At 48.3% G+C, this 20,486-nt stretch overlaps 1 protein-coding gene across 1 annotated transcript in view; it reads right to left on the bottom strand.

Moving 5' to 3' along the window:
* Positions 1-20,486, bottom strand: part of WNT3A (Wnt family member 3A) — a 45,499-nt gene that overhangs the window by 6,259 nt on the left and 18,754 nt on the right. The window contains exon 3 of the mRNA XM_085050108.1: positions 282-547. Within this exon, the coding sequence (XP_084906234.1) occupies positions 282-547 (266 nt within the window). The remainder of the gene's footprint in view (positions 1-281; positions 548-20,486) is intronic.

The raw sequence follows: 20,486 nt of genomic DNA, 5'->3' as shown, positions 1-20,486 counted from the left end.
CATGAGATGGGATGAAATCCCATCCTAGGCCTGTCTTGCTCCATCCTCTATGAAAGAGCTCTGGATTACTGACTCCAAGGCAGACATTTACCTCTGGGTGGGTGAATTTAGCCGGAGCTTTCACAGACCAGGCACATCGATCTAGAGCTGACAGGTATTACCATTTTGTGATGCAAATCTGCCCAGATTTAGGTCTTTCGAGTCCCCTTCATTCCCTCCCACCATTCATTACATCAGGCAAGAAAACAACAACAGGAAAAGTCAAACAAAATTATCCTTACGGTCCTTCCAGCTTCATTGTTGTGCCTGTTCATGGCTGAGCGAGCGTCGGGTCTGTTCTCCCGGGCGTCCGCGAACTCCCGGGACACCATGCTCCCGAACTCCACGTCCTCACTGCAGCCTCCCCACTTCCAGCCCTCCCCAGGAGAGCCCTTGTGGCGCGTGTCACACCCGCAGATGGTGGCCGAGCCCTCGGCGCAGGATCTGGTCACGGCGAAAGCCACCCCGGCGGAGGCAATGGCGTGGACAAAGGCCGACTCCCTGGTGGCTGTGAAAGAGAGAAGGCAGTGAATAACGGCCAGTGAAGGATGGATTTGATCAGTCCTGCGAACATCTTCTCTGCAGGGCATGGCAGAAGGCCAGGAAATCCTCCTCTTCCCTGTGGTCTGGCTTGGATCTACTCCAAAGATGGTTTTTTTTGCTAGGGAATGAGCTTCTGTGCAGACAGGACTGGGCTTGATTCAAGGCCACTGAGGTCATCCAAGAAGTTCTCACTGGGGTCATCCTCAGGTCTTTGGATAGGGCCATGGCACCACAGAGAGCTGTGAAAACCTGAATTTCAGGGGGCATATGAAATATTCTATAAGGCACTTTGCAGGCAGTGCACCACACAGCCATACCAGGAGCTGTGGGCTTGGCCTCAGACATGCAGAATTTGGGTATGTTCCCAAAAAGTGGAAAATAAAGGTCTACAGCCTCATGCTGAGTGGTGGGACCAGCACCAGGTAAAGCTCCTCTTCCTTGCCTGGGAAAGTAGGAAAATGCTGGGATGGTCACATCTTCAATCCCCACTGTGGATACCAAACCTTGTCCCCACCTTCCATCCTTTTTCCCCGAGGCTGTGCTGCTCACTGAGTGCTCAAGGTGCACCTTGCAGCTGCCCAAAGTTTTCCTCACTTCTCTCATTAAAGTCCCCGCCATGGGGACAGGAAATGAGCTTTTCTTTTCTGCCCATTGCCTCAGGCTGGTGGGTGGGATCAGCCAAAAGATGTCATGGTTAAGGACTAAGGAATTTTAGTCTTTGTGAAGACCTTCCGTCAGAGCCTTCCATCCCAGGAAGAGCTGGGCAGGGAAGGGGAGCAGGGAAGGTTTTTATGGATGTTAGTGCATTTTCCACACTGTGCCAAAATTAAAACCAAACTTTTCAAACTGCTTTGCAAGTGGGGCATACCCCAATATATCAATTTTTATTCCCCTTCTCCCTCCCAGTTTTGGTTTCTTCACTCACAAGAAATCACCCTGGAGTTCAACACCACACCTCAGATATCACCACTGCTTTTTGGCTGTAGTAAAATGGGATTTTTACCATGAACAGGGCTCTTCTCAAGCTGTTGAGGCAATTCTAAGCAGACACAACAATTCTGACAACTGACCTCCCTTAACCTCTTGTACTATTCCCCACATCTCATGCTTATGGACCAGTTATCCAAGAAATTTTGTTGTTTCTGACATCTTTCCATGGGGAAATTGAAATATGAATGGATCCATAAAGGCACAAGATCACATTTTCAGTTGATGCAACTTCACCAACTTCTACTGAGCTTTGTATCAGCTGACTTCTCAAAAACCACACAAACCTTCCCTGCACCATATTTTGCTGATCTGAGCTTTCCCTGGGCATTTTGGCTTAATCTGTACCTTCGAGATGCTTCCAGGCTTTACTAATGTGAAGAAAAGTCAACATGTTTTCGGGGAGCAATCAAAATTGCAGAGCAATCCCGGCTGGGTTGGAGGCTTAAGCAAGAACTCAAGCTTTGCTTTGGGAAGTCTACCAACTACAACAATATGCAAATCCAATAACGTGCATGAACTTACAAGCTGAAGGGATGAGCAATGTCCTGGAACATGTTTGTCAGGGCACATGGGGAGGTTAGTAAACCACCGAGGGCTACAACCAAAAAAAAAAAAGAAGGAGGAAAATGCAGGAACCCTCAAGTCCCAAGAGTGATTTTGAAAAGCCCTTGTTCAGCAGCTGTCCAGCCTGGAGGATCCCAGTGTCCTGCAAATGATGACCATGCAGTTCATAGTGGTGAAAGTTCAGCTTTGAGTATGAACAGGAGATTCCCGTTCTAACAGGACTGGGGACTTTGCACCTTGCGCTTGCCTAAGTCCAGGTGGGATCCAAAAACCAAATTTTGGGGGCAGGGAGCTTCTTATGATGTCTCCAAGGAAATTTCTGCCCAGCCCAGGGATCTCTGAAAAACAAAGGCTTCTCACAGAAGCCAGTGAGATGAGGTGGTGGCAGGGAGGTGGAAGATGCAGAGTCTGGCTAGAGAAAACACATCCTCCCAGTGCTGCCCAACTAACCTTGAAACCTTTTCATCAAATCATAGAATGCTTGGATTGGATGGTACCTTAAAGATCATGTAGTTCCACCATTCCCAGTATTTTTGCTCAGGGATGTTTTCACCCCATTCTCCACCCAGCCTGTGTTTGGGATTGGGATTGGCCTGATCCATGTGCAGGACCTTGTTAAACTTCATGAGCTTTGCACAGACACACATCTCCAGCCTACCCAGGTGCCCCTGGATCCATCTCTTCCCTCCAGCCTGTGACTGCATCACAGCCTGGTGTCCCCAGCAAATTTTCTGAGGGTGCCCTGCAAACTTCCAGCAAACTTCACCAGCAAACTTCCTGGTGGTGCCCTGGATCCCACTGCCCATGTCACCAACAAACAGTGCCACTCCCAACACCAGCCTCAAGGTCTCCACCTTGACGTGGAGCTGTTGGCTGCATCACTCTGAGTGTGACCATCCAGCTAATTCCTGATGCACCAGGTGGTCCATCCATCAAATCCAGCTATCTCCAGTTTAGAGACAAGGATGTTGTGCTTTCCTCTATGACTAAAGCACATTCCTTGGGTAGGTCAGATCCCATCTCCCAGGAATCACCATTTCCTCTGCTCAGGAGGGATCTGATCCAGACCTTTGGCTTATTGGTAAGGTGCTGTAGGTGCTGAACTGATGTTTGCAAACCTCGTGGAGACCCCCTGTGTCTTCCCAAGCTTGGACCAAAAAGAAAATGTCTACAGTCATGGTGTTTATGCACAAAACTACTCTGTGTGGGTATGACAGGGGTGGCATTGGCTTAGGAGTCCACAAGTTGTGAATTCCAGCTTGGATTGAGCAGTAGCCATCAGCTCAGTGCATAAAGGTTTCCCTGTGAATTCTCCTCACTGCAAGAAGGACATTGAGGGGCTGGAGGGTGTCCAGGGAAGGGAATGGAGCTGGGGAAGGGATTGAAGCACCAGGAGTGGCTGAAGGAGGTGGGAAAGGAGCTCAGCCTGGAGAAAAGGAGGCTCAGGGGGACCTTGTGGCTCTGCACAGCTGCTGACAGGAGGGGACAGCCAGGGGGTCAGGCTGTGCTCCAGGGAACAGGGACAGGAGGAGAGGGAATGGCCTCAAGCTGCGTAAAGGATTGGATATTAGGAAAATTTGGATATTTGGGTTGGATATCAGGGAAAATTTCTTCACTGAAAGGGTTGTCAGGCATCGGAACAAGCTGCCCAGGGCAGTGGTGGAGTCACCTGGAGGGATTGAAAAGGATTTGGCACTTGGGAACATGGTTTACCAGTGGATGTTGCAGTGCTGGATTAATGTTTTGGCTCAGTGACCTTGTTGGTCTTTTCCAACCTTAGGGATTCTATGATTCCATGATTTTATCCAGCTGCAGAGCTCACCAAACCCCAGTGAGCTTCAGGCAGCACAACCTGGAGAATTCTTATGTTTGCCAGAGCTTGGTTACAGCTGAGAAAGCAGTTCCAGGCAGACAGTTCTGCCTGTAAAGACCAAACCCTAAATCTCAGATCCATCACCTAAACTCTCCGCTGTTTTTTAGCCCCTGTTGAAAGCCAGGGCGGTATTGATGGGATTTGCCTTAAGAAGCACCAATTACACTCAATTCTTCTCTTCCCAGAAAGCTCTCAGTGCCTTTTACAGCCTGGATAGGACGCAATCACTCCCCTGCTTTTGAAATGCAGCCACCACTTAAGAGTACACAACAGGAAGCAAATCGCGTTGTATCTGATCCTAACTACCTGGGGAATGTAGGCAGGCAGGGCAAAGGAGCCGAGATGTGGCCCCGGGGGCACCGAGGTGAGGAGTTTTGCCTCTTGAGAAAGTCGCAGCCCAGATCTCTTAATGACTGCACGGAATTAGGGCACTGGGTTTACATCTCCTGCCCCTAACTTAAGGCACCGGGTTCAATATTGACGCAGATGGAGCTGTGCCATGGGGTGAATCACGTCCTGCCACCTCCCAAGCCATGGGACTGTCCTGCCGGGGCTGAGCAGACCTGACCCTGCCGAGCTCTGCAGAGCTGCCTGGGATGTAGCCGGAGGCGGTGTGGCTGCAGGAATGGAGAAGGAGTGTATGGAGATGGAGATAAGCAGAAGGAAAGCATGCACTTGTAATGGAAATGAGGGGTTATTAAGGTGCCATATAAAAATGCAAGAGATTTAGCGAAGATAGCAGGAAAGTGCCGTATATTTGTCAGGTCGCCTCATTCCTCTCTGGGTGGTTCTGGTAGCAAGAGACGTGCAGCTGGTTAGGGCTTGAGGAGAGCTTCTGGAAAGTCATCTGGCAGGAGGAGGTTAATAGGGACTAATATCTCCTGGGGATGTTGACTGCAGAGCATTTTAACCACCCTCTTTGCAGTGCAGCACGAGGTCACAAAACTCCGGGTTTAGCTTGTTTAATTCCTGCCTGCTCCTGAGTTCCCCTGCAGGGCCCAGAGACTTGGATGTCTGGTGTTTCCACCTTTTCTGGACCCTTTTGTAGGCACTGAATGTCAGTGAAAAAGGTGCTGAGACTTACAGTGGGCCTTCAGGGGTGTCCAAGTCGCTGGTTCCTTCTGGAAAGTGTTTCCTAGGAAGCCCAGCCTGTGACTCTGAGATATTCCCCTGAATATCCCATGCAGAACAACTCTGACCACTCATCCCAGCACCAAACCCATCCTGAGATGCAAAAACACTTGGCTGAGTAGTTTAATTTCGATAATCTAGAGGCCTGAGGATGATGAGACCTAAGATTTGCTGTGCCAGGGCTTTTTTGTGTGACTTTGGGCAAATCTTTTACTCAACTCTGTGCTTCTGCTTCCTTATCTGTACACCTGAGGACAATCCTGCTTATCTCCCCAGGAGTCTGCAATGCTAAACTCAGTGATGTCTTCAGAATTGTAGGCAGGAGGAGTTGGAGCCAACAGAGAGTTCTCAGATTGTGGGATGAAGAAGGCAAATGAATAACTGCATGAATATCTCAGCTGTCCAACACATGCTCTCATGTGTTCTTCTGCCCAGACAGTGACTTATTTTCCCTGAATCTTTCCCTGAATGACCACACAATTAACCCCAGGTCAGGTAGATATCCCAGATATGTGGGAAGATGGACTATTATGATGTAGTAGGATGAATATAATGGTTTATTTTGCTCTTAAAAGTCCCTTTTTACCACATCTGTACCATAACACTGAGCCCTGTTGACCCTATTCCTGACACCCTAAATCTTTCATTTTGGAAACAGAGTCTTTGGGATGAAGCACTGACCTAATGCTTTTTGGGGCTGGATAATGTGTAAACAGCATGGAAAAGAATAGAATTGTCCCAGAAAATGAAGGAAAGAATTCCCAACCATGTTTGCTCTTGAGGAGAGGATCCTGCTCCCTGTTCCATGATAGGAAAGACATCAGAATGTTGTGGCTGTAAGCCCTGAGTTTCTAACATCACAGACTTCTGGAATGCTCTTAGGAGAGGCACATAGCAAAAAAAAAAGAATAAAATAGAGCAAATGGAATATCTGTTTAGTAGGACTGTGGGGAGGAGTTGTGCTGGTTTCTCTGATCTTTGTTTTTCAAAGCTAGAAGTCTACAGAAAGGTGCCTGTTGCTCCATCTTTGAGGGGTGGAAGGTGCAAAAGGCTTTCCAACATTTTTCTGGTAGGGCAGACTCCCATAGCACACGAGGGAGTGTGAGAAAGGGTTTCAATTCCCTCCTTGGCTCGAGGGGGTATAAACCCACAGCTGTCAGTCAGGATTTGCACAATAGTTGACACGACACTGACTCTGGATTAAAAGGGAAAAACCCAACCAAATAAATGAAAGAAAGTTTAGTTTAAGAGAACTAAGAAACTGGAAATAAAACTGGGAAGAACCTGGTGTTTTTGGTATTTGGAACAGCACAACCCTCTCTCTTAAAGTGGGAGTGTCTCCTAACAGCTCGATTTTCCGTGGTTCCTGTGGGCCTTCCAGCACTTTTGAAATCAGCACCTTTGACATCAGGAAATCATGGAAATCACAAGAATCAGCATCTTCCTTTGGTTGGAAGGTGTTGTCCGATAGAAAAAGGGGGTGAGGAATTGGTGAAGAGTTCTGGAAGCCCAGCCTTTGGCTGAGGTGAGGTGAATTTGGGCTTTGACTGCAGGATGAGGATCATCACCCAGCTGCTCTCAGCTCACTGTGGTTTCCTCCTTGAACCCATCAAGGGATTCATCTTCCCTGGATGTGGGAGCAGAGCTGTGCCATTCCCTCATGGGGAAAGTCACCCATGAACATTTCCATGCAGATAAACCAGAAGGGCCTGAATGGAACCTCACGCTGCACCACTTTGGATGAAAAGGAAGAATCCCAGAAAAGATTAATACCAAATGAGTTGTTAAGCATCTCACTTGTTAAGTAGCTGGTGGCTCCTGGGAGAAGGAGTTTCTTTAGGCTCTGAGAGCCTTGCAGGCACAGCTGCTTTCTGAACAGCAGGAGTGAAATCCAACGGGACTGGTGAGTCAGAGGATTTGCAAAAGCACATGGAGACATCACTGCTGGTTTATACCAACACTAATGGCATTGCCTGCTGGCCCTGAAATCCACGTGCAGGAGGAGCAGTGCAGCCCAGCTTTTCCCAGATTCCAGTTTAGCATACTCCAGTCCCTCAGCCCACCTGGGCTCTGCTAAACCAGGAGATCCCTGAAAGCCAAAAACTGAGAGATCAGGGTATGGGGATGATGTCCCCCACCTTACAATGCTCTTTGGGGGCTTCTCAGTAGGGCCTGTGGAGCTAAATTAGGGGCAATGGTTTTAAACTAAAAAATTGTGGATTCAGACATGACACAAGGAAGAAATTTTTTATGATGAGGGTGGTGAAACACTGGAACAGGTTGTCCAAAGAGGTGATGGATGTCCCATCCCTGTAAACAGCCAAGGTGGAGTTAGGTGGGGCTTTGAGCAATCTGATCCATTGGAAGGTGTTCCTGCTCACTGCAGGGCAGTTGGACTAGATGAACTTTAAAAGTCTCTTTCCAACCTAAACCATTCTAAGAAATGAAGGTTCACATTTTCATAGGACGTACTTCTCCCCAGGGAAAGGAGTGAAGGTGGGGGGAAAAAATGTTAATTTTTTTTTTTTGAATGATCAAAAGCATGAAATCATTTGCCAATCAGAACTATTAAATATTGGCCCAGCACCAGGGGCAGGCAGAGAACAGGGAACTCCTTGGCACACACCAGCTGACAGATCCATCCACGCTGCACAGACAGTGCCCAAGTGCTGGAGGGGAACAAGAGTCTTTCCATTGCAGGGGAGGAGGAGGAGGAGGAGGAAGAGGATCACAGAGGTGTCATGGCTGCTGGGAGCCTGACATTGCTCGTGGGGAAAATACTGGGAACATTGGAAACCAAATATTGGCTCTGGCAGCCTCGGAGGCAGGCGAGCTTCAGTTTCCCCACATTCCTGTTGATTGTAGCAAGAGAGGATCCCATCTCAGATAAAGCAACTGAAAGGTTTTACATAAGGCTGGCTCAGCCTCAAGCTCCCTTCAGCTTCCCTCTGGAGATGTCCCTGTTTCCAGTGTCCCTATTTCCCTCGGCCCATCCTCACCATCTGCAGTGGGTTGGAATCCTGCAGCATTTCAGGCCTGGCACATCCTAAATTACCCTTTTACAGTTTCAAAGGGGATCCTTGTCCCTCACTTGCTGTTTGCTTTCAAAAATACACCTTCCACCCATGAGGATGGATGCTATTCTACAGTTCCTCCTGGTTATATTGGAAAATACTTTCCTAAGTGAAAACTTTCTGAAGAGATCCTGAGATTTTGGGATCTTCAAGGCTTTTGTTTCTTTCCTTGGTGTCACTCCCAAGCCTAAACCACCAAGCAGCCAAGTGCCCTGAGTCTGATTTTCTGCTTGACCACAGCAGCATCGGTCAGGAAGAACTTGTGGTTACTCTGAGGAGACTCCAGAGGCTTTGGGAAGATCAGAGCCTGGTGATTGCCTCACCCAGTGGGATACAAGTGCTGCACAAAGGGCCTCTCTGGACACAGGTGACCCCAAAACTCTGCCTCAGTTTCCCCATTTGGAAAGTAATGGGCGGAAAGCTCATCTTACACTCTCCAGGCTGAGCTTTGGGCATCCTTTCAGCCTGCAGCATTCCACAGGAGAGGGGAAATGGAGAGGAGTTTGCTCCCCAGCAGTGCTGCATGGTACCTTATTACCCCAGCAGTGATGCTTGTGTTGCTGCCACTCTTACCCATGAGGCCTTCCAGGAGAATCTCAGCACCTCATGCTGCCTCTGGGCTGAGCTGTGATCACCTCATTGCAAGGGGGTGGGACTGGAGGACCATTAAAGGTGCCTTCCAACCCAAACTATTCCATGATTCCATCACATGGAGACTTTCTAACCAGCACCCCATCTGGGCTTATAATCATTACAGGTCTTGGCAGCAGCTCCAGAACATTCCAGAGCAGCTCTGTGTAGCACAGAGATGTGTCCAGAGTTGTATAAATCCCAGTTAATCTTATCCTGAAGACCTTGATTACTGGGGAACCTTTGAACAGGAGCAGAGCCTAAATGGCTGCCTGGGAACTCCTGGATGCAGAAGGATAACTAATTCCATTCCTTGAAGACCTATTCATAATACTGGAGTCAGAGAATTATAGGATCACAGAATCATGGAATGGTTTGGATGGGAGGAGATCTTAAGATCATCTCATTCCAGAGCCATGGGCAGGGACACCTCCCACCACACCAGGTTACTCAGAGCCCCATCCAGCCCAGCCTTGAACATCTCCAGGGATGGTGAGTCCACAACTGCAGTCTCCATGCAGTTCTACAGACTGACCTGAACGATCTGGAGGCGTTCTCCACCAAAACCCAAGCTGCTGCTGCCCTTGCCTGGTGCACAGGCTTGTCTCAGATCCCCTGCTCTTCAGCAGCATTCCCAAGTGGGTTTATCTCCACATCTAGGGAAGCCCACTCTGCCAGAACAGAAATCCTTGGGGGCTTCAGGTAACCAAGGCTTTCCCTGGAATGGGATGAGGGTTGCTCCAAGAGCAGCTGCAGCTCTGGGAGAAATGCAGCACCCACAGCACAGCAAGTGATGCCAACCAGGAGCTGCCCCGTGGCTCTGTGTGACACCACAGCCTGTCCCCTTCTGCATAGAAAACCCTGTCAGCTCCATGCCCAGCTGATTCTGCACAGTTTCTCATCAAAATCCAGCTCCGGGGTTTGCTTGGCTTTTTTATCTATTAAAAAATCAGGCCCCTAAATGCAAAGATTTATGCAAATGCATAATAACAAGAAGTTAACCACACTTTTGCATATCTTAAAGGAAAGGTTAGGTTTGGGTCCCATCTGTGTTTTGAACGGAGCTCTGATTGAGTTCTTGTTTCCTCTGAACCAGCTGTGCTAGTGTCAACACATCCCTGGGAAGATGAAAGGCCCTAAAAAGACATTTGATCAGATTAGTTGTGATTCAGCTCATTGGAGGGAAATTATTAAATGGGCAATTCCTGCCAGGGAACATGAAGGCGATACAGATAAGAGGGAATGTTGGATTGAAGGAGGTTGGATTAGCACAGCTTGTAAAATCCTGAAGGCCAAGTTTCCCTAAAACATCTGAATAATAGTTTTTTCCTTATTCTTTTTACTTCTTTTCACTTTCCCTCTGTTGGTTGCTGATGGTTATCATTGCACTGTGGTTATTGCTGCACTGGAGCACAGCAGAGCTGCAACCTCCAGTGCAGTGCTAGCACTTCCAAACGTTTTTTGCACTTCCAAACCTCTCAGGCTCTACCTGAAACAGGCAGAGGCAGATTGCCAGACGCCAGAGCAGCCTGGAAGCCCTGAGCCCCTGGAGCCAGCGCTCCCCGCTGCCCTCGGAGCCCCTGTGTGAGCCTGAGCCGAGGCTGGGCTGGAGGCTGGAATGCTCTCGTTAATTAGCCACTGTCAAAACAACCCCAGGTGATCTCGCAGGTAACCAGACCCCTGAGATAGGCAAATCAGCAGGACGGTCTGGTATCAGTAACCCGAGTGTGATACCTGCAAAGCAAACACCCCCTTATCTCTCTCTCTATCGCCCTATCTCCCTGCTGATCTAATCATTACCGTGTATGTCTCCCTGCCTACCCTGCTCAATGTTTTATCTGTCTTTCTCTTGGCTTGGTCATGTGTGAAACAGTCGGGTGGCGACTGATCCCCCCTCCCGCCATCCCATAAATGCCTTCTCCTGAATATTCCATCCTCCAGGAACAGCACGGTGCTCTCAGTCCGCCCCGAATTACCCTCGTCTCCCCAACAGCCCATGTCCCTGGGAGGCTCTGGACAAAAGGAAGCTGTGTGCCAATCCGGGGTGATTAGCAGAGGTACAGGGCGCTCATTGTGGCAGGACAGAGCCCTTAATGAAAGGGGAAGGAGGGAAAGGACAGGGGAAGGACTGGGGTGAAATTCTCCAGGGCACTGCTCCAGGTTAAAGGACTGTTGGGGTCCCTCCTGGCCTAGCAAGAAAAATAAGGCAAGAAAAAGAAGTCAAGCCCCAAAGGCTGCTATGAAAAAGAGCCCCAACGGTCAGTAGGATACAGGGAGGCAAAAAAAAAAAAAAAAAAAGGGAAAAAAAAGGGAATATAATTGTATTCTGTTATCAGAAGCAACATGGTCGAACAAAAGGATCGCCTTCGCCCACCTGAGAATGGAATGTGAGGCTCCATTTCGCTGCTCTGATCGTATTTGACAGCCCCCCTCGAGACTGCCTGGTTGGTATGGCAAATCGTCCTTATTACCTGCTGGGGTGAATGAATCCCCCTTTGTGCTGGCACTGTCACGCCGCATTAGGCTGACAATGGCCCGAGATATTTTATATGAAATTTGCCCTCACTTGTGATTAGCCAGCACCAACTAAGTCATAGCAACCTAGAACTATGCATTGGCCGGGCCCCGTTGTCGGCCGAAAGGGAAATCCCTATTCAAATGGTTTAATAAAACAATCTAAAGGGCGTGTGAATCGTGAAAAGCATTTTCACTTTTCTCTTTAGCTTAATCTCATGGTCGCTGGGATATTGTGCTCCGAGCAGACCCCAGCAGGGTGTGGGCTAAGGTCCCCCATCAACTTCTTTTACAGCCTCCTTTTCTGCGAGTTAATGATATACCGGTGTGATTGCCTCCCGCAGCAAGAAGAAACACGCATTTGATGAAAAGGATGGACCTCCTAACACATCCTAAATGGCAACAATTTCTCATCCAAAGGTCACAGGTCATAACCTGGATTTTGAATCACCACCCAGATCTTTTTCAAAGCCCTGCTAAAGCTGGGGGATTCAGCGAGGCCGTTTTACACTCAGACACACACAGACACCGCGCTATCTCCAGAGGTTCCTGCTCCGCTTGAGTCCTCAGCTTAGCGCTAGGAAACAATTGGATTTTTCCCCTGGTTCTGGGCTACAGTTTGCTGCCTTTCACATCCTCTCAGCCCTCTCAGAGATGTGGGCAATACAGAGCTGTGCAGTGCTGAGGGTCACCCGGAGCTCAGCAGCACCCGGGGTACAAATAACGCCCTTGCCTGAATGAGCAGCTGCCCATTCACCCCAAACCTGCCACACTCCAGCCCCAAACATCACCTCCAGCATGGCTCTGAGGTCTCAAAACTCTCCCCACTCCCCTGAAGGTGTGGAAAAGCTCCCCCAGTGCTGACCCCTCGATACACGAGCTCTCCCATGCCTGGGTCAGACGCAGCCACCGAGATTTGGCAGCAGAGTGCAGTGGGAGGAGGGAGAAGGAGAAGCACAGGCTTCCCCTTCTGCATTTTTGCTCCACTTCCTCACTTGGGCTGGGAGGAAGCAGGGTCTCTGCAAGGCTCATGTTCATCTTAACATCTACCTAAGCAGAGGAAAGCTTTGCCTCTGCAAGACGAGGCTGGAAATCCCCAGGCAAACAAGCTCCCTCATGAACCTCCCGCAGCTGAGGCTCCAAGCACAAACCAAAGGTGAAGGGGAAAGCAGCACAGCAACCTGTTCAGTTTTCCCCACTTCTCCTTCCTCTTCTCTATTCCCCTCACAAAGCCTTGAACCAGCTGGCACATTCATCTCCTGCTTGTACATCAATATTTTGTCAATTTTTCCCCACCAGAGCTCAGCAGGAAGAGTGGGGCTGCACAGGCTCTCGTGAAGGACCCTCTTGGCTTCCAAAATCCACTTTAACCTCTCCTGAAAGGTGCTCATAAGAGCTGTGGTGCATTTCCACTGCAGCTCCCCACATAATTGCAAGATATCTGGGGCAAGGAATGATTCTGTTATTAAGTGCTTGTACACTATTTAGCACAATGGGGCCCTGATCTCTGCTTGGGGCCTCAGAGTCTACTGTAATACAAATAATTAACCATAATAGAGCTGGGAAAATATCTTAATAAAACCATGGAATCAATTTGAGGCAATTAAGCAATTTTTCGGCTTGCAGAAGTTTTTGCTTTGCAGGCTCCATTTGGAGAAGGGAGGGGGTCAGGGTGCTGGAGGAGCTGCTCACCTCCCTGCAGCAGACTTGGGCAATCTGGTTTTTTGGTGGTTTTTTTTTTTTTTTCTGTGGGTTTCAGTTTCACCCGTTTGGGGAAGCAGAAAAATTTGATGTAGTTCCCAAAGAATAAAAGCCTATTTATTTTTATAAATAGCTTGTGAGAGGAAGCACGGTTTGGAGGCTGGATCTGTGGTTCCTAAGGAAAAAAGGGACCAAGTCCTACAAAACATAACTTTCAAAGAGCTCCTTTGCCCTGCTTCTGCCCCAGCTGCCCACCTGTGAGATGAAGAGCCATCCTTATCTTCCCACTTTCCAATCCCAAACACTTGAGGACAGTGCTAGGGAATTTCAGATCTATTTAGACACCGAGGAATAAGGAAATTGCAAAGCCCCAGACACAGGCTGGATGATTTACAAGCCATTATAAGTCAGCAGATAAGCTGTGGATGACAGATATTCTGATTATAGTTGAAGCTCTTGTGTAAATTTCAAGCAGAAAGGGAGTTAATATACTGAACACTTGTCAAGTTGTCTCCAGCTGTGAATGTGTCCATCCCTGGGGGACAGCACTAGAGGACACTGCTGGAGGAGCTCAGCTTCCAGAGATGGGAAAACCAACAAATCTCCTGCCTCAGCCAACCAAAACAGGAACCTCAAGGACAGAACCACTGCACCCTTTCCAAAAGGAAACAGCTCCACCTTCCAGGAACACATCTGCTGGCCGAGGGGATGCAGACCCAGAACTTTGCCAGGAATAGACATTTTATGGGGCTTGGGAGGAACATTTGTCATAGAACCATAGAATCCCAGAGTGGTTTGGGTTGGAAGGAACCTCAAAGATTTGGTTGCAACCCTCCCTGCCTTGGACAGGGACACCTTCCACTATCCCAGGTTGCTCCAAGCCCTGTCCAGCCTGGCCTTGGACACTTCCAGGGATCCAGGAGCAGCCACAGCTTCTCTGGAAAACCTCTGCCAGGCCTCCCCACCCTCACAGGGAGGATTTTTTTCTCAATATCCCATCTAACCCTTCCATCTTCACTTAAAATCCATGCCCCCTTTCCTACCACCACAACCTCTTGCACCTTGACCAACAGTTGTGTTCTGAGACATTCCCTTAAGTCTTTCAACCCTAAGAAGACACAATCAAAATTATCAGAACGGAAAAAGTGGAAAAACTAAATTTCTCCTATACACCATTGCCAATATGGCTGAAAAATATCTAGGAACTGGTGGTCAGCCTGGTGTTGGTCCCCAATATGGAGAAATTACTCCTAGTGCTTAAAAACTGAAGGAAATCTGCATGGCAATTTCAAAGCAGACCTCACCCCCTACTGCATCATGTCCTAATAAGGTTTAATTTCAGCCACCATGAGGAGTCAGCCTGTCCTCCTGTTGGGCTGAAAATGTCATTGGTTGGGTTTAGGAAGATGAGCAAAAACACAGAAAGTGAATCCATGGCTCGGAGACCACCTGGGAATCTGTCAAACCCAGAATAAGACATGGATCTTGTGTTCTTGGTGAATATAAAACCACAGAAATTATACTGGTGGAAGCTCTCCATTGGCTTCACTGTCAAATCATAGGCAGGGCTTAAATAATAATAGTATCAGCACTAAATTAGCCAGAACTTGTATCTGGTTGTGATTTAAAACAGTGAAGCTCCCATCTTGCCCTCACTGATGTGAGTGGGCTAGCTGACCTCAAAAAAAACCCCCAAAATCAAATAACCTGCTGTAGAAGCAGAGGATACCAAACACCTCCAGGTAATTTTCTCAACCAGTCATTTGTATTCACAAGACAAGCCAATTTCATTAATCTGATTGTAAGATTAATTTCATTAATCTCGTTTCACCCAGGTTTCTTAAGCACCAATAATGCCCACATCTAATCAGAGAGATGCTTTGTGCCACACACTCCTCAGCCCTCTTGGCCAGCAGAGCTGGAAGGGCCCAGAAATCCATTCTCACCTGGAAATGATCCTGAACTGCACATGTATTTTGCCCTCTCAGTCAAGGAAAGTGATGAGGACCCTGACTGTGAATAACCTCCAGGAGGGAATTTGAGTCTCTGTGGGAAGAGGAGGGAAGTGCTGTGGGTTTCGATCCAGCTTTGATTTCACTCTCTGGGTTCACCCATTTTAAACCAAATGATAAAAGGTGCTTTGATTAAGCCTTCCCTTCCCCAGACTGTGTGCCATTACTGTATATTTGCTTCTTCCCTTTCACTCTGTGAGGATTTTCCAGAGCTTTGCCAACCTGATTTCAAGAAAACTTGCAATTCCAGCTTTGCCTTCTTATTCTTGCTGCTGTCAATTCACCAAATGCCTGTTTGCTCTTATATCAGCCCTGCCTTCATATTTGAGGACTGGACATGGTGTTATTCCTGATTTGGCACCTGATGTTCTGTTTCATGTTCCTGAAGAGCATCCACAGCCCCCAGCTATGGGCGTGGGCTCTCCAGAGTTGGTGGGAACAGCTCACAGCTCCTTATCCAGAATATTAACTCGGAGGGGAGGAGAGGTGATGACCTGCTGTACTTACACTGATTTTGGTGAGTTTCGTGGGAGGGAAAGGCATTTGCCAAACTGCTGGAGGAGCCCAGCGGGTTGAGGATTTACTGACAGTGCACATCGCTTTCATCCCTGGCCTATCTTAGAGCAACAAAATCAAAGCTCCGCATCCTCAGGTCCCTTGGGATGGGAATTGACGAGGATTCCTCTTGTGCTGGTAAATGTGAGCTCCCTTGGTGGCAACACTGCTGCTGCCCTGTGTAATGAGTGGGGGTAGATGACATGTGAAGTGCAAAAAAAACTTTAAAAAAAAGAACAACCAAGAAGCCTTCGGAAATGTCTATGCAAATCAAGTACTGAATAAATTGAGCCAAGTAAAAATATATATTTTGGCCACCAGAAGAAAAACGCGGGGCCTGATTCTCCTCTTGGCCTGGTGTAAATCAGAATAACTTCTATCTAACTCAGTGGAAGTGGCGGAAAAGTTAAGCCAGTGTAATTAGGGGTGCATCTTGGTATTAAAATACTCTTTTTTTGTTAATGACACCCCTCACTTCTGCTTTTACACAAATATCTGGCTACACTGGCGGGCTCAGCCCGTGTTCCAGGAGCACTTAAAATCCCAGCTATCAGACTTGGACCTCGCAGCCTCCTGCCCAAAGGCACGATCCACTCTGCCTGAACTATCCCTGACAGATGTTTGTCTAACCTGTTCTCCAAAACCTCCCAGGTCGGAGCTCCCACCCCATCCCGGGGCGATCTCTGCTCACGTTTCACTACCCTCACCGTTACTCTGCTCTTCCCAAACTCTGCCCCGGCTGTGACTGAAGTGGACGTGGGGGAGAGTTTGTCCAATTAACCTGGGCAAGCCAAGGGAGGGGGTGGAAGTGAAAGGAAGGGGAAAACGGAGCTGGGGAGTTGCATAACACATCGGAGGCAGAGCTGGGAATAGAGCTCAGGTCCCTGGACTCTGAGAGTTATTCCTGCGTAAGCAAGGGAGTCCTTAATTTCTAATTCCACTGGGAACCTTGCTTCTCTCCTGGCCTTTTTTAATAAGTTCCCTCTCCACGCTTGCTTCCATCTCTCATGCTAATTTCCCTTCCCTCTCAGCATCTCACATGTGCCCTCGGAGGGAGAGGCTTCTGTAACACACGCAGTCCCTGACTGAATCATCCCTTCGCTTCTGCATGACTAACACCCCTGCTATTTGTCTAACTATTTCCATTGATGCACATTTAATATGTAAAAAGTTAATTAAAGCCTTATTCATAAAAAAAATATCTGGGCCAATTTAATATTTTTTTTATAAATACCCCAAGGGAATATTTCAATTAGGGACTAAAAGCCAGAAAACACTGTCAGATTCACACCAACCCCCCCCACCTCCCCATCTCTAATCAAAGCATCAGGTTTTGATATTATAAAGGAAAAGCCACTAAAACCACAACAATATTTAGAGGAATTTGCTCTGCAGGTGCAGAGATCAATCCTGAGAGAAGCTGAGAACTTCTGGCTCTCAGTGGAAAGCAGTGGAAGTTACTCTGAGGAGAAGCCAATTTCGTGCCCAGAGCTCCTTCCCAAGTGGATCTGCGTTCATGCTGGCATTGGAGAGCCTCCTGAATCTTTCTAATCAGTTTGGTCCTGCAACCTTTAATCATGCAAATGGCTCACGTCTTCTCTGCAGCTCCAGACTTGCCAGCATTGAAAGGCTTGCAGGACTGAAATTGGGATTTGTCCTGGCACAGCAAAGCTGCTGCTGGTTACAGGCCGGAAAATGCATCCCCACAAATAGGTGTTTCTCTCAGGTCAGCTGGGAGGAGTGAAAACTCTGGAGCTTGTAACTCACATGGCCCAAACAGTCTTGTTAGTGGACATCATCCAGGACCTCAGTGGACATACTGGTATTTCATGGAATCCCAGAATGATGGAATGGTTTGGCTGGAAAGGAATTTGAAGATCATCTCATTCCAAATGCCTGCCATGGCAGTGACACCTCCCACTGTCCCAGGCTGCTCCAAGCCCTGTCCAACCTGGCCTTGGACACTTCTAGGTATGGGGGCAGCCACAGCTTCTCTGGGCAACCTGTGCCAGGGCCTCACCACCCTCTCAGGGAAGAATTTCTTACCAGTACCACATCTAAACCTATTCCCCTTTAGGTTGAAGCCATTGTTGTTTATCCTGTGAATGTCCTATCCCCTGTCGGTGATCCTAGAACCAGGTGGCAAAGCCACCAATAGAACATGAATTCTAGAGATGTCAGGAAGGAGTTCTTGACTCAGAGGGTGCTGAGGCCCTGGCACAGGGTGCCCAGAGCAGCTGTGGCTGACTCTGGATGCCTGGAAGTGTCCAAGGCCAGGCTGGACAGGGCTTGGAACAGCCTGGGATAGTGGAAGGTGTTCCTGCCCACAGCAGCCAGTTGGAATTGGATGATCTTTAAGGTCCTTTCCAACTCAAACCATTCTGTGATTCTACCGTTCTGTAAAATCCCAAAATCTGCTATGCCAAAAACAAGGCCAATGAAAATACCGTGTGTCACAAGAAAGGATCATCCCCAAACTCCAGCAAAGGGTGACTCATGATCCCCAGAGTCATCCCGAGGAAGATCTCCAAGCCCATTTAACCCACGCCTTCATTTCAGGAATTTTTATGGGGTCATTCCAAAGGCTCCTGCATTTGAGCCTTCAGAGGGAGAGAGCAGGGCACCTGAAACAGCTTCTGGTTTGTGATTTCCCTCCATGGAGCCTTGCAGGCCACACGTAGGAGCTGTTAGAAATGCTAATATGGGAGCACAGGCCTCAACTGGAAATCTTAAGAGGGGATTAGAACAGATGAGTCCTCATTTAGCTTTCCAGAGCAACAGCAGAGATAAATCTGGCTGCTCCTTTGGAGGGTGTTAAGGGAGGATTTCCTGGGAGGTGGATCTCCTCAGTGGAGTATTATTGTACTGCCAGTGGGGCGGGAAGGAATGGATTAAGGAGCTGGAAATGGGATGTGTGGCCTTTGCTTGTGCTGACAATGGATCTAAGCTGGGGAGGGTGGAAAGATGACAGTGGGCTGGAGGAAATCAGGGCTGGTTGTTTCCTGGACACCACACTGCTGCTCTGGAGCTGAGAATTACTCTTCAGAAGTTCAGCAGTGGCTCTGCTGGACCTCCTGGTGTGGGAGGCAGCCAGGCAGGAGTTGGGTCACCCAAACACTGCCCAATCCTGTCCTGAAGTGGAGCAATGCCCATGCTGATGAGAAATGTTATCTGCTGCCCATAAATCACTCCCAGGTCCCATCATCCTCTTGGCTTTCTTGAAGATGCACTACTTTTTGTGCTGTGTTTCTTGGCCATGGTGGAAATTTTGTCATGTTTCCCTCCCAATCTGCAGGTTTGTGGATAAGCACAGGTGCTTTGGGCATCACTGCCAAATTTAGTGCTAATTTTGGGGATTGGTGGAAGCCTACAGAGAGTTCAGGACCTGAGAGCTGAACTGAGCAAAGCAGAGAGTGATTTTGGTGAGGAACTGCAGGTGTTCTTCAAATTTCAGGGCCTGTGTTTGACCTTATTTTGATGCTGAGTGGAACATGTAGCTTGAGAGGCTCAGAGTCCACTTGAATAAATATATTTAACCCAAGAAGCAAAATGCCCACGATCTGCAGATTCCCACAGCCTCACAGAGCTACTTGGAGGTCAAGGAGAGACATAAAGAGCTCCCAGATGGTGAGTTTTACACAGGGAAGACAAATCTTTCACCCAAGCTGGTTGACCTCAGTTGGGTTAAATCAGTTTTTATGGCAGGGCAGTTTTTGTGCTTGCTCAGGTGAAGTTCAAGGCAGGTTTGGGTATTATCTTGGGTGAGGAGCTTAAATTCAAGCTGTGAGGGCTGGAATGACTCCCTGGCAGCTCCTGGATCACTTGTGGCTCTCCATTATCCAGTTTATGGTTTCTGCCCTGGCTGTGGCCTGGGCTGTGCCCAGCGGGGTTGAAGCCCAGCACCAGTGGGTTGGGTCACTCTGGGATGTGGTTTCCTTGCTCAGCCCAGCTCCAGAGGAGTCACCACCATCCTCTGAGGGAGTCCTGGTGCACCACTGCCCTGGGCTTGCTGATGCACATCACCTGTGGTGACAGCAGGAAGAGGATCCACCATCCCACACTGAGGTTCATCCCAAGCTGGCTGATCCCAATCGGGACCACGTTGAGCCCTTTTGTCATTTTAAGCCAGGCTAACCTCCTCACTTGCCCAGTCTGAACTAAGATCCTCCTGGTTCTGGCAGCGTTGGTGGAGCCAAATAAAAGCCTAAAGCACCTTTTGAGGAGTCACAAACCTCACAAAAGAAGGTGCAGTTCTGCATTAATGAACCAGCAGTGAGCTCCAAGCCTCTTAAATATCAGAAAACGCATCCCTACTGAGAAAAGCCCAATATACCTCCAGCTTTTAGCCAACCACATTAGTGGTCAACCCCATAAAATGGGCAAATACATGTAGTGAATTGTCCAGGGTGCTTGACGCAGTGACCTCACTGAGTTGCAACACCAGTGATTACAGGCTCTTTTCCAGGAGAGCTGGAATGCTGATCCATATGGTTTTAAATTGCATCTGCTGCACTCTTCAGGCTTTGAATAACTAGTATTTTCTAGCCAGTGCCAGTGTAAGAGGCTCGTGCTGTGCTGGTGGCTGTTAAAGCAAAGTATAATCTGCTCCTAAAATATCTACATGAAAAATCAGGTTAAATATGGAAATATGTTTGGAATCCCTAAAAATATCAATCCATAAAACAAAAACACCTTTTTCACTTTCTTCTGAAAAAACCACTGGCTTTATGTCAGGTTGATTTAAGGGTTTCAGGGATATCACAGTAGCCAACATGTACTGGAAACATCCAAGGGGAGGTTGGATGGGGATCTGAGCGACCTGGTCCAGTTCAAGGTGTCCCTGCTCATGGCAGGGCTTGG

The sequence above is a fragment of the Lichenostomus cassidix genome, chromosome 2 (assembly GCF_008360975.1).
Source record: "Lichenostomus cassidix isolate B80296 chromosome 2, HeHo_3.0, whole genome shotgun sequence".
Taxonomy (NCBI): Eukaryota; Metazoa; Chordata; class Aves; order Passeriformes; family Meliphagidae; genus Lichenostomus; species Lichenostomus cassidix.
This window is presented reverse-complemented; position numbering and strand designations above follow the sequence as displayed.